At 34.0% G+C, this 12,008-nt stretch overlaps 2 protein-coding genes across 2 annotated transcripts; one reads left to right on the forward strand and one right to left on the reverse strand.

Annotated features, from left to right (window-relative positions):
* The first annotated feature begins 1,135 nt into the window (after positions 1–1,135).
* LOC133290397 (LIMR family protein At5g01460-like) lies at positions 1,136–6,934 on the forward strand. The gene is made up of 14 exons (XM_061488468.1): positions 1,136–1,746; positions 1,855–1,940; positions 3,308–3,423; positions 3,573–3,683; positions 4,017–4,115; positions 4,219–4,341; positions 4,538–4,600; positions 4,689–4,753; positions 4,908–5,017; positions 5,138–5,252; positions 5,350–5,415; positions 5,792–5,902; positions 6,265–6,331; positions 6,425–6,934. Exons 1-14 carry the CDS (start codon positions 1,397–1,399, stop codon positions 6,470–6,472), a joined length of 1,530 nt encoding a protein of 509 aa, XP_061344452.1. The 5' UTR covers positions 1,136–1,396; the 3' UTR covers positions 6,473–6,934.
* Positions 6,935–7,687: 753 nt separating this feature from the next.
* LOC133290398 (GDSL esterase/lipase WDL1-like) lies at positions 7,688–11,507 on the reverse strand. Its single transcript, XM_061488470.1, has 6 exons — positions 11,400–11,507; positions 9,715–9,792; positions 9,301–9,441; positions 9,078–9,151; positions 7,998–8,147; positions 7,688–7,907 (listed from the first exon to the last, which is right to left on the reverse strand). The coding sequence occupies exons 1-6, from the start codon at positions 11,505–11,507 to the stop codon at positions 7,688–7,690; spliced, it is 771 nt and encodes a 256-aa protein (XP_061344454.1).
* Between the last annotated feature and the right edge of the window lie 501 nt (positions 11,508–12,008).

The raw sequence follows: 12,008 nt of genomic DNA on the forward strand, positions 1-12,008 counted from the left end.
TAAATAAATCGCGTTATCATGGTTAAATACTATTTATTGAATACATGCTGTCTCTTCGAGTATAAGAATAAATTGTGTCATCAAAGAACTCTTCCTAAACACAAAAGTAAAAATAATTATTACTTTTGAGAAAGTGTATCATAGAAGAGAATCGTTGTCATGCATATTTTTAGTTTTTCTTTTGATAATGAACCTTATATGTTATTTAATATGGTCAGGTTATGTGAAACAATATTAACCATTAACGGTTATATTTTTGTCAATTTTGTATTTCAATATTTTTTCTGATTTCTTCATGATTAATTAAGATTGTCTCGTATGACATGTCATATTAAATAAGAGAAAAATATTTCTGTAGTTACTGCAGATAAGTTATCTGTATTTTTTTTTAAAATGACGTCATTTTGGTATTGAACTTTTAAAAAATTATAAATATAAAGACTATTATAACCCTGAAATAAATTAAAATTACAAAAACATCATAATTTCCGTCCCAAAACGACGTCGTATTGGACTTACGACAAATAACTTATCTGCAATAACTGCAAAAAAACGAACCCATTAAATAATACATTAGAAAAATTATTCCCTTTTCCTTTTTGTTGTGAGATCTTTGTTCTTCTACCCTCACGAAGCTAGAAAAATTTATGAGTGTTCTTAAATTAAGATTTATTTTATTTTGTTGTGTGTCAAAAGTAATGTAAATTGTTACTGTTTCTTGCCGTGATAACATTTATAATATTATAAATTAAATGACACATATTGAATATTACAAAATAAAAACTTTTCTTAAGTTAGGAGTATTTAAGAATTTCTCTATGACGCACAAGAATCTCAAACTCACGTGCCATGATGTGTCTTTTAAAACAGCTTGTTCACAAGAAAGAATTTCATACTTACACCAATCACAGTCAGAAATGGACTAATGGGCCAAAACATAGTCAGTTAAAAAGATAGGACATTAGTTTAGGAAATGGGCTCTATAGAATGATAAATTGGACCAAACTAAATAGGCCCAGATCGAACAGGTTGGGCCGGTTCAACCGTTACGGAGCTCCATCACCATGCCTTCCCACTCGTTTTTGGTTTTTGGGGACAGCCTGGTTTGAATTTGTTTGCAACAGCGAACCAATCCCTATGAAATTACATTTATACCCCGAGCAGTTCCAGCTTTATTCCTCTCTCCTCGTTAACGGTAACGAGGACAGAACAGTAATCCCAACTCACCCATCAAAACCACCACCGTTAACTGTAGCAAACCACCACCGGAGACAAATCCTCCACATTTCCCCTCTCTCTTTCCCTCTCTCGCTAAACCGGATCTAACAAACCCTAACCCTAATTCCCAATTCAATTTGTTTTCTCTATACGTTCGATTTGAGGAATTTGAATCGACATGGGCGATTTCAACCTCGCCCTGGTGATCGTGGCCGTGGTTGTATGCATTATCGTGTTCCTCTTCAATGTTTACCTGCTCGTGAACTACCAGCACCCTGATGACAAGAACCAAGCGTACTTCCCCAAATTAGTCGTCGTTTTGGGGCTGTCGGTGGCTGCCATCTCCATCCTGATGCTCCCCGCCGACGTGGCCAACCGGCAGGCTTGCCGGCACGCCATATACAACGGCGCGTGCAACCTCACGCTCCCGATGAAGGACCTCTGGCTCGCCGTCTACATTCTTGATGCAGTTCTCGTCTTCTTCGTCATCCCCTTCGCAATGTTCTACTACGAAGGCGACCTTGACAAGTAGGTAGTTTTTATTTTTTATTTTTTAGGCTTCGTTCTTTTAAATCGATTTTTTTAATTTTTTTTTTATATTTTGAAATGTTGGATTATTGTGGAATTTGTTTGCAGGAGTGTGGGTAAAAGGATTAAGAGTGCGTTGTTGTGGATGGTGACGACGGCTATAGTGTGCGCTCTCATTCTGGGTATTTTATATGGTATGAATATGATACTCTGTTTATTTTGAACTTTTGTATTACATCCTTTTCACTTATTCTTTGTGTGTGAGCGGTTGTGTTTATCGGTAAGATAGGACTGAGTTGTTGTTTGTGTGTCAGTTGAAGTGTATTTTCAAGGACTGAGAGGATTATGGGAACGTTGGGTGGTTTGATAACGAATAAGATTTGTTTGATGGCCATTTTGGTAGTACAGTCTCTTTCTCGTGAAAACAAAAAGGTGGGTTTCGTGTAATTAATGCACGCGGGCCAATTATTAAAAGTTAGAACGGGAGAAAGAGTGGTGCTGATCACATTCGCAGGGTTTTTTCAGGGAAGTAGAACTTAGCAGTTTTTTTGTGGTTGCTCTTTGTAGCAATAATAGGGCAGTGCAAGCAGGAGAGGGGTAGCTGTTTCAGAGTTTATGAGAGTGAAACTGTGTTGGGTGCTGTGGTCGTTAATTTTGGAGGGACTGGCTGGATGGGTTCCTGGACTAACAGCAATATGGGAAGGAACCTTGGTGTTTTTTCTTCAGTTGTCAATATTGGGTGGTTGGTTGATGGATTGGATTTGTTTGGTGGCCATGTTTGTACAACAGCCTCTTAACTTGAAAAAAAATGTGGTTTTTCGTATAATTAAAGATGTGGGCAGGTAATAGAAGTTGAAATTAGTTTACATCCTTTACAGGGTTTTTTAAGGGAAGTGCTTCTTAGCAAAGTTCTGTGCTTTATAAGTAATGTTTAAGTGGTGATGGATTATGAAAAATGATTGGTTTGTAGTGGATTAATGGTAGCAAAAATGGGCAGGATTTAAAGGAAGGACAACTGAGATTGGAGTTGGTCTTTGTAGCAATAATAGTGCATTGCCAGCAGCAGTAACTATTTCAATGTTTATGTTAGTGAAACGGTGTTGGACATTTTGGTTCATAGTATGGGATGGACAGACAGGAAGGAGTCTTGGATTGGGCGAAAAAAGAAGAAAAATTAGAAGATACAGTTATTGAAATTTCAACTAAACAAAACCTGTTTTATTTCCTTTACAATGTTCACTTTTAATGTAGTTGGACTTGGAAATTGAGCATACACTTATAGCCTTTCTACATAAAATACATAGAAAAATAATTAAACTATTCAAAATTATATTCATAGGTGTAAAAAGTATTACATAATGCATAATCATTCCTAAAGTCACGGTTCACAATTAGCAGAATATAATCATTGCAATAAGAAGGATTTTCGTTCATCATTTCAAATTCAATGATGATTCAATACAAATCACCCACAATTGAGTAAAGATTTAAATCTGATGTGGTTTAATATGACCTTTAAACCGTGTTTGATTGTGCTTTTATTCTATCATTGATTTATTAGGGCTTGTTGGTAAGGTGGACTTTACTGTTAGGCACCTCTCTTCATCCACAACTTCATTTCCTGGCACATGGGGCTTCAATAGTGGTCAACAATGTATTGGAAGTGGTGCCCATCAGGTCTTTTGTTTCTTGTAGTTCAGTTCTTTTTGCTAGTTTTGTTGTTTTCCGAAGTAATTTTTTCCGTTGCTCATTCGTTGCTCATTCTTTTTTTTTCTTTACTTCCTCTTCACCCCCCCCCCCCCCCCCAACCTTTCTCCTTAAAACAGTGCTCAGCATACTCTGCTAGTCCTTCATCAGAGAAAACATGGACCATGCGTACTACCTTTCCAGAATATGTTGTTGCTCTTGCTACCATTGTTGGATCTGTGCTTTTTGCTGTAAGCTCGTTCTTCATGAAATTTAATTATCCATACTTGTAATTCCTGCTTCATATTCAGCCTAGTTTTTGGGCTTGTTTGGAATTTGTATTACATACTGTTTTAGCAAAAGAAATTATTCTCCTGCGGTTATCTTTTTTTACCCACAAGTATGTGTGAATTAGAATATTGTGTTATTCTCTTTAGCAATTGAGATTTTGTTAATCGCCTAAAGATATAAAATTTACTGCACACAAGAAGAAACTGTCTCTTATGAAATCCATATTACGTCATATTGATTACTAGATTTCCTATTCATGATATTCAACTTTGTTTTCTTACCATTCAATCCAGATATTTGGTGGCGTTGGTATTGCTTGTCTTCCATTGGGACTTATATTTTCATTTATCCGGCGTCCAAAGGCTGTTATCACTCGCTCACAGTATATCAAGGTGCTATATCTTGTTACTAAAGGAGATATATTACATTGTTGATCATATGTGTTTTTCTTAAATGATATGCCATAGTAATGGTATTGCTGGTTGGTTACTGTAGGAAGCAACTGAACTGGGTAAAAAAGCCAAAGAACTAAAGAAAGCAACTGAGTCCCTCCATCAGGAAGAAAGAAGTGGTTCAAAGGGTAGAAAATTTCGTAAAAATGTGAAGGAAGTAGAAAAGGTAAACAAATGTTGGTTACTCATCAGTATCCTGTACTGCATTCTTTCAAGTATTTATGTGGATACCCTTGTTGGTATGGGCTTTCCATATATTAATTTGATTCTAGTTCCTACCAGAAAGTTGTATACATTCACTGAAGTGTTCATAATTTGTGTGGTTCTAGTTGTTTGCTTATCTCTGTCACATAAATTTCCAGGAATTGTTTCAATTAGAAGAAGATGTAAAGCTTCTTGAAGAGATGTATCCACAAGGAGAGAAGGTTGATAATCAGATTTCTAACTTTTTAACTCTGAGGCATAATTAATGTAATGTTTTTTCCACTGACTGATCGTGCAAGAATGCTGCAGGCTGAGACATCATGGGCACTGACAGTTCTTGGTTATCTGGCAAAACTTGTTTTGGGAATTTTAGGGTAAGAAATGATACATAACACTAAAAGTTGCTATAAATGCATGATGCTTGACGATGCCTTGTACCATTGTGCATAGTTTTACAAAGATTACTTATTTATCAGATATTATGCTTCCTATGGATTATCTAACCTAAGTTTTTGAAAACTGTGACAGGTTGGTTGTTTCAGTGGCGTGGGTTGCTCATATCATTATCTATCTATTAATTGATCCTCCCATTTCTCCTTTCCTGAATGAAGTTTTCATCAAACTAGATGACATCTGGGGTATGTTGGAGTATACGTGCTATTTGTTATCTTTCCTTCAGCTATGGATAGTTATAGATACATTATATGCTAATATTATTCAGTTATTCTAGTTAATAATGTAGTTTGGTCTTTCATCAGGTCTTCTTGGCACAGCTGCATTTGCATTCTTCTGCTTTTACCTTCTCCTTGCCGTGATTGCTGGTGCCATGATGCTTGGGCTGAGACTAGTTTTCGTTACTATACATCCCATGAAGTAATTCAGTAGTGCAGTCAGATTAATCAGTTTAGTCTCCGTATTGGTCATTTAATGTACTTGTTGATCACTCATGATATGAACTTAACACTGGCAGGTGGGGAGCGACTCTAATGAATTCTTTTCTGTTTAATGTGGGACTTATCCTTCTTTGTTCCATTAGGTCAGTATAGTCTGTACTTTACATTCCAAATGAGATGATATACGTATTGAATTTGAAGTTTCTACCTTGGAGTATGATAAAGTTTGTAATGCTTTAATTCTTCTTTGGTTGCATATACTATGAAGATAGAGATTCAAAAAAATTGGAAATTTAAAATGATGATACTGTTCGGCTTTGATTTTCCCTTTTGTAAATTTCAAATTTGAAAGAAGCAAGGGAAATAAATTAAGTCAATTGTTTGATTAGTATTACAAGTGTTTTGTAATGTAGCAAGTAGTGTTCAATACAAAGCGTAAGGCACTTCTTAATTTCTTATACTGTCATGCTGTGAAAACCTTGCTGAAAGTTCTATTGTTTTTTTTGTTTTTTTTTTCAGTGTGATCCAGTTTTGTTCCACAGCATTTGCTTACTATGCTCAAGCAACTGCAGCCCAGGAAATATTTGGCCACACTTTGGAGTCTCTTCGTGGAATTAAATATTTATACAAGTAAGTCAAGCTGGATTTCTTTCTTCTGCCGCTCCTCCCCTGCCCTTGCGGAGCAAAAATAGTACCTTCTTTTTGGTAACTTGTTTAAACCATATAATGGGGTGACCCTCTAATTGTTCCAACTTCCAACTCGAATAAATCCCATATTTTAAGCTGAGGTTCTATATGGAATCATGATTCCCGTACCAAAAATCCACAAACAAAAATATCTAATCAGCATGCTTCATTTGTTTCGTTCTTTTTAATTTTATTAGGGTATGTTTTGACCATTATCCTTGGTGAGTAAAGATGAGGATTTGTATAGTTATAATTGGTGGTTACACAGTTTAATATAGTTTGACTAACTGGTTATTACATTACAGGTACAATGTATTTCAAATTGCATTTGTTGTCTTGGCTGGATTGACCTTTGTGTATTATGCTGCCTTTGTAAGTTTATCTCTGGAAAAGTTTTTTTTCCTCTTTTTAGTACATGTTAATATTCTTAATGATGCTAAAGGGTTTTTTATTTGGAAATACTAGGGATGGAGAAGAAGAAAGCCCAGCGGCAGATTCCAATTGTCTGCATGAAGTATGACTTAGCCTGGAATAGTAGTAATCTCTGGAGGGAGCCATCGGGGATTCCATGTCTCTCATCATATTCTTTGGAGTGGTTTTTATATTCGGATGTGTTGTGGTCTAGTTTTGTTTTATGTTGAAAGCTATAGAGTAAGCTGATCATCATCTGAGAAGAATCATTTTATACTAGTTGCTTGTGCTGCAACTTTGGTCTTTGCTTCTGTCGTCGCCCTTGTATGTATTACTCCTTTGTTTGATTTGTGTTTTACATCCTGCTATGTAATTAAACGTATTGTATTATGTGCGCACAAGAGTACTATATTCCTAGAATACTCTTTGATGTAAGACAACCCTGCCAAAGAGGATGTTGTACATGCAGGGTCCTTTTAATCTTTTATTTTTATGATCTTACATGTTTGTGTAGCTCTTTCTTTGTATTAATAGGTTTCAATAGGAACTTGTGGGGCATTTAGAACGGTGTTTTACGGTTTTGAAGTCTTTTGCATTTGATGTTAATTACGTAGTCAGCTTTGTTAATAGCTTTGATATATGTTGATTATGCAGCTAGTTACATTCTCGTCTCTGGTGTCTCCTTGCTGCGCGTGATGTATAATTATCGGTGTAGATCATGGTATTTTATATAATACATACAACAATCACTTCAAATAATATAAATGAAAAATTTTAGGTTTCACTTTGCAATTGGCTCAATCAGTACAAATATAAGTCACAGTCACTAGTTCACAATTTATCTCCCATTTATGATTGAACATGCATGAACTGAGAACGCCATATATTTATTGGCACAGTACTTAAATCCTGCTATTTTATGGCTATATGATGGAACCATAAAATTAACACCAAAGTATTTCTATTAATTCGAAAGTTCATTGGAGACAAGTTCCGTTACAGCACTGACAGCAAACCAAATACAAGCAATCACAGACTCCATGCCTCGTAATACAGACGTCAACACAAAACGATGACAGAAACGCAATTAAATTGCAGAAAACATAGAAAGAACAAGAGGAAAAACTTCAATCAGAGACAAACCACCTAGCCTTGAGAGCTTTCCTATTTCCTCTCTTAATTTCCCAAAGTACAAATAATATTCAGACTAAAGAAACATCGCCCTAAACATTTATATATAACTAATTCATAACTAATGGGTTTGGATACTTTATTAACGAAATCACTATATTTCCCAAGAATTCAATGAATTGGTGGTTAAGGGTAGTCCCCTTCAATACTTTCTGGAAAGGGAAAGTTGGAGACATTAAAAGGTTTTCCATCAGGACCAATTGGATAATATGGTGAATCTTCTCCAAACTCAGCTGGCATTGACTTATAGTGTAGACTAGGTTCCCATTCTGCTTCTTTAAGGACCTTCATTATCTCTTTTGCCACTATCTTGCTTCCCTCATATGACAGATGAATTCCATCATCGCTAATGAATAACCAAAACCACCAAATCAAATGAAAGGAAATGCTGATTTGAACCTTTTCAATTCATGGACATATTTGAGAGCATACTTACATGAAACAAACATCTCTCCAGTCATCCCTTTCCTGGATTGCAGACCAGAGATCAATGGCCTTTATATTCATCTCACGGCACAGCTCCAAACATGCTTCTGAATATATTCGACGGGTTTCATTTGTCCTCAATGGCTGCATCTGTGAATCGCTGGTTTAACTCCAACAATTTTTTCATCAGAGTTTAAGATTGAACGTAAACACGGGGAAGGATCCGTTTACAAACTTACAAATTACACTATGTCTGATCGGTAATACTCTACTCAAGAGTGTATTACCGGTTAAACATAGTGTAGTTTGTAAATATAACATTTCCCGATGTAAATTCCAAAATAAAAAATAGTGTATTACATGTTATATTTACAAACTTTTTATTTACAGACTCTTACAAACTACACTATAGGCCCGTTTGGTACGCGGTATTCTTCAGGATTCTCGGAAAACTGAATTTTTCTAAATTTTTAATTTTTGAATATTATCGTAAATTGAATGTAAAAATTATATTTCTGAAAATCGAGATTCCTGAATAAAAAAAAAGTTCTCCTCTACCAAACGCTCCCTATGTGTATTTCCGGGAATACATTTCTAGCTGAGTCTATTCCTGGAAATACATAGCTGACTTTGTAAACAAAAAAAAATTGTAAATATAAACTTTCCCAATAAATAAATCGAGAAATAAGAATGCCAAAGGGTCTTGTAAAGGAACCAGACATCCTCTAAACTTATCATATACCAGTATAATGGACTCAAGTCTCGTAGGTTTTAGGCTGAAGATTTAAATTCTTACATACCAACCATTCCATTACTCAAACTTGAGCTGAAGTTTTAAGAACAATATATCACATGAACATTTGGGTATAGGTTTTCTTTATGTATAATAAACTTAAGAGATCATGACATATATGTGCAAATATGAGGGGAGATGAGTTTTTAGGAAAGAGATTGTTTGCAGTATATACCAAGTAAATGCTTGATTATGTAATTAATAATCTAGATAGAAGTGTTGGCATGAGGCATCATTAGTATGTATATCCCTACCTTTCTATGAAATTTTATAAAGCAAACCAATTTCATTCCTTACCTGTTTTCATGGATTTGTGCATCATTGATGGGAGGTGTACTGAGAAATATTATGCGAGTGTTTTCTGAAAGGCTCTGGCAATCACAAATATAAGGTAAGAAAAAGAAGAAGAAGAAGAAGGAGATTCTGCAAGCAGTCCACAAAAAATACTTGAAGGATAAATGATTTCTTTCATATAATAATAATTAACAGAGGAATGTGGTACTCTAGAATTGAAATTTACCTTCAAATGGATAGCAATCTTCCTCATATTTTCTATGTATTCTTGGATAGGTACATGAGGACCAAGGCCACTTGGATGTGGAATAATAGAATCATTACCACCAAAGTACACAATCACCAATGATGGTTGCTCAGTGTTATTCTGAGTTAAAGAAGATGACATTGCAAGAATCAAAATAACAACATGGTGCAAAGCTGAACGTAAATGATAAAAATAGAAATAAGAACTTATATGTATGCTACAAATTGTGATAATTATGTTCATTACACCACATTTAATAAAGTGAAATTCAGTATAATATTCCTAATATGTCACTGCTAACTTCTAAGGTAAGTTCAAGATATCATTTTGCAAGGTAATCTGCAACAAAAAACCTGATTCAATAGAGAAAATTAACACAAAGATGCTTAATACCTTAAGAAAGATTTTATCCAGAACCTGCAGAGCACGCCTTGTATTCCAAGCCGCGTATCCTCGCAATATTATATCCGCCTATATGTCATGTCAAGGATATGTTATAGTCATTCACCAATTCATTAGTACTCTCAAAAAAGCATTCATAAATCATAAATGTATATAGACTCCAGGCAAAACATTTTCTCGTTTGTTTTCTTTTCTATTAGTGATCTTTGATTTTCGTGTAATTTTTTATTTTATTTTATTTTTTAATAGATATAGGTCTCAAACAAATGTATCTCTATAGTTTTTCTAAAATTTTCTCCTAATGCATAAAAAAATTAAAACCCATAAACTCCAATATTCTTTTTTCACATTTCATTAATAATAATGGGGTAATACTACTCTCATTTTATATGAAAGTAATTCTCTTATGCTATAGAGAGAAGTTAGGTAGGATCTACCATTAAAGCAAAAAAAAAAAAAAAACGAATGAGAATTTCGAAATGAAATAATATGAGATAATTATCTTATATAAAATGAGATTATTATTTCCCATAATAATTATAGGGGAATGCTTTTCTCCTTTTACGGAGAAAAAAAATGATTCCTATACATACATCTTCCTCTCACTTTTTTTTTTTAAATCATTGACCCCATTTTCTTGTCTTAGTAGGAATCATTTTTTTCTCCGATGAAAGGAGAAATTTTTTCCCATAATTATATATGGGGAAAAAGAAATATCATTTAAAAGAACACAAGTTGTGTATTTTTAGGTGATTTACACAAAATATTTGTATAAATCTGAAAAGTTACTTTTTTTTCTCTTCTTAGTCACATCGCTGACGTGTAAAGTGAAAAAAACAACTTTTCAGATTTACACAAATTATGACCGGACATACTTTGTGTAAATCACTAAAATGACACAACTTGTGTCCTTTTAAACAACACACACTAAACCCTTATATATGATAGTCAAATATTTCATACGAACAGTATTATAAGAGTGTGATAAACCCGTTCAAAAATAATAATAAAAGAGACTGGATTCATAGTATAATATTTGTTTTGTTTTTAAAAATTTTGTGAAAAAGGAAGTTAACCAATTTTAAAGTCAGTAGAAACCTCAAGTGTTGAATAAAACTAATATAAATACTTAAATATGTAATAGATTTAGTTAAAAAAAAAAAACTATACTAATAGCGTTGCTTCTTTTTTTTTCATAATTTAAAAGTTGATATATATCACAACAAATTTCGCATTCTTAAAATTCTTAACTCCGTAAAACTATGTCATTTATATAACACAATCTGTAACATATCTCTATAAACCTTCCTTCTCTAGAGCACATGTGTTTTCATCTCTCCCGATCAATTTAAATCTAAAAGTTTAATCTATTAAGCAAATATCTATCAATAATAGAGATATAATATATTTCCTTACACAGTAACCCTTTAACTTGAAGTTTGGATATTACATATGCTTTTTATTTTATTTTATTTTACTTAATACTAACTTAATTCTATAAAAAAAAAACAAAAATTGGGGCGCATTAAGAATCAATCTGATACCATGATAGAGAATTATCTCACCCAAAATTAATAATTTTTATATTAAATCTCTCAAACTTGATGTAAGATATTATAATGGATATGAATAACATTAATCAACTCACAAAAGTTTTAAGAGGATGAAGAAATTACCTTACGAGCATACAAGTGAGAAAGAATAGCTCCCCAACTTTCATGATAACTGTATTGAACAATGGAAGAACCAAACAACACAAATTGAGGCCTCGTTGGTCCCAACATCTCTCTCTCCGTCTATCAAACACAAACATATGAAAACTGGGACAATGGGGCTTAAAATTTATAGAGGGTTTTCACATGTTTTTCTTATTTTAAAAGTTACATGTCTTCTCATCGAAAGCCGCAACCTTATTAATTTAATTTTAGATGGTTTAAACTATCATGTGGTTGTTAATAATAATTTAAAAGAAGTAACTAAAGCTGTCAATGTGCGCCAACTCTGGTCTTCGAAAGTGGGGCACTTAGAGACTATCCCCTAAAAAAAAACATAACACGTGTATAATATTCTTAGCACGCCTAGAGGCAAAATTATACTATTTTAATACGGTAGTTGATCAGACCAAATACAATATAGACTAACCAAAGTGTAATGGGCCAAATCACACAAGATTGAAATGAGAAGGCTTTTGGATGATCAGTCTCCTGGGCTGGTGAATGTTGACAAGGGTGATCAGACTTTGATTCTCCTGGGGCGCGATGAGCCTGACTGGGGGATACCTGCAA

This window comes from Gastrolobium bilobum, unplaced genomic scaffold, assembly GCF_033153095.1.
Source record: "Gastrolobium bilobum isolate Gb01-03AN ecotype WA unplaced genomic scaffold, APGP_CSIRO_Gbil_v1 utg70309, whole genome shotgun sequence".
In the NCBI taxonomy this organism is placed as follows: domain Eukaryota; kingdom Viridiplantae; phylum Streptophyta; class Magnoliopsida; order Fabales; family Fabaceae; genus Gastrolobium; species Gastrolobium bilobum.

Bases quoted from the DNA above. Each gene is read 5' to 3' on its own strand.
- LOC133290398 (XM_061488470.1), bottom strand. From the start codon at position 11,507: ATGTTGGGACCAACGAGGCCTCAATTTGTGTTGTTTGGTTCTTCCATT. The intron at 9,793-11,399 runs GTAATTTCTTCA...CATGACATATAG, and splicing joins CTCACTTGTATGCTCGTAAG to GCGGATATAATATTGCGAGG. The intron at 7,908-7,997 runs GTAAGTATGCTC...GTTATTCATTAG, and splicing joins TGGAGAGATGTTTGTTTCAT to CGATGATGGAATTCATCTGT.
- LOC133290397 (XM_061488468.1), top strand. From the start codon at position 1,397: ATGGGCGATTTCAACCTCGCCCTGGTGATCGTGGCCGTGGTTGTATGC. The intron at 1,747-1,854 runs GTAGGTAGTTTT...ATTTGTTTGCAG, and splicing joins TACGAAGGCGACCTTGACAA to GAGTGTGGGTAAAAGGATTA. The intron at 1,941-3,307 runs GTATGAATATGA...TTGATTTATTAG, and splicing joins CATTCTGGGTATTTTATATG to GGCTTGTTGGTAAGGTGGAC.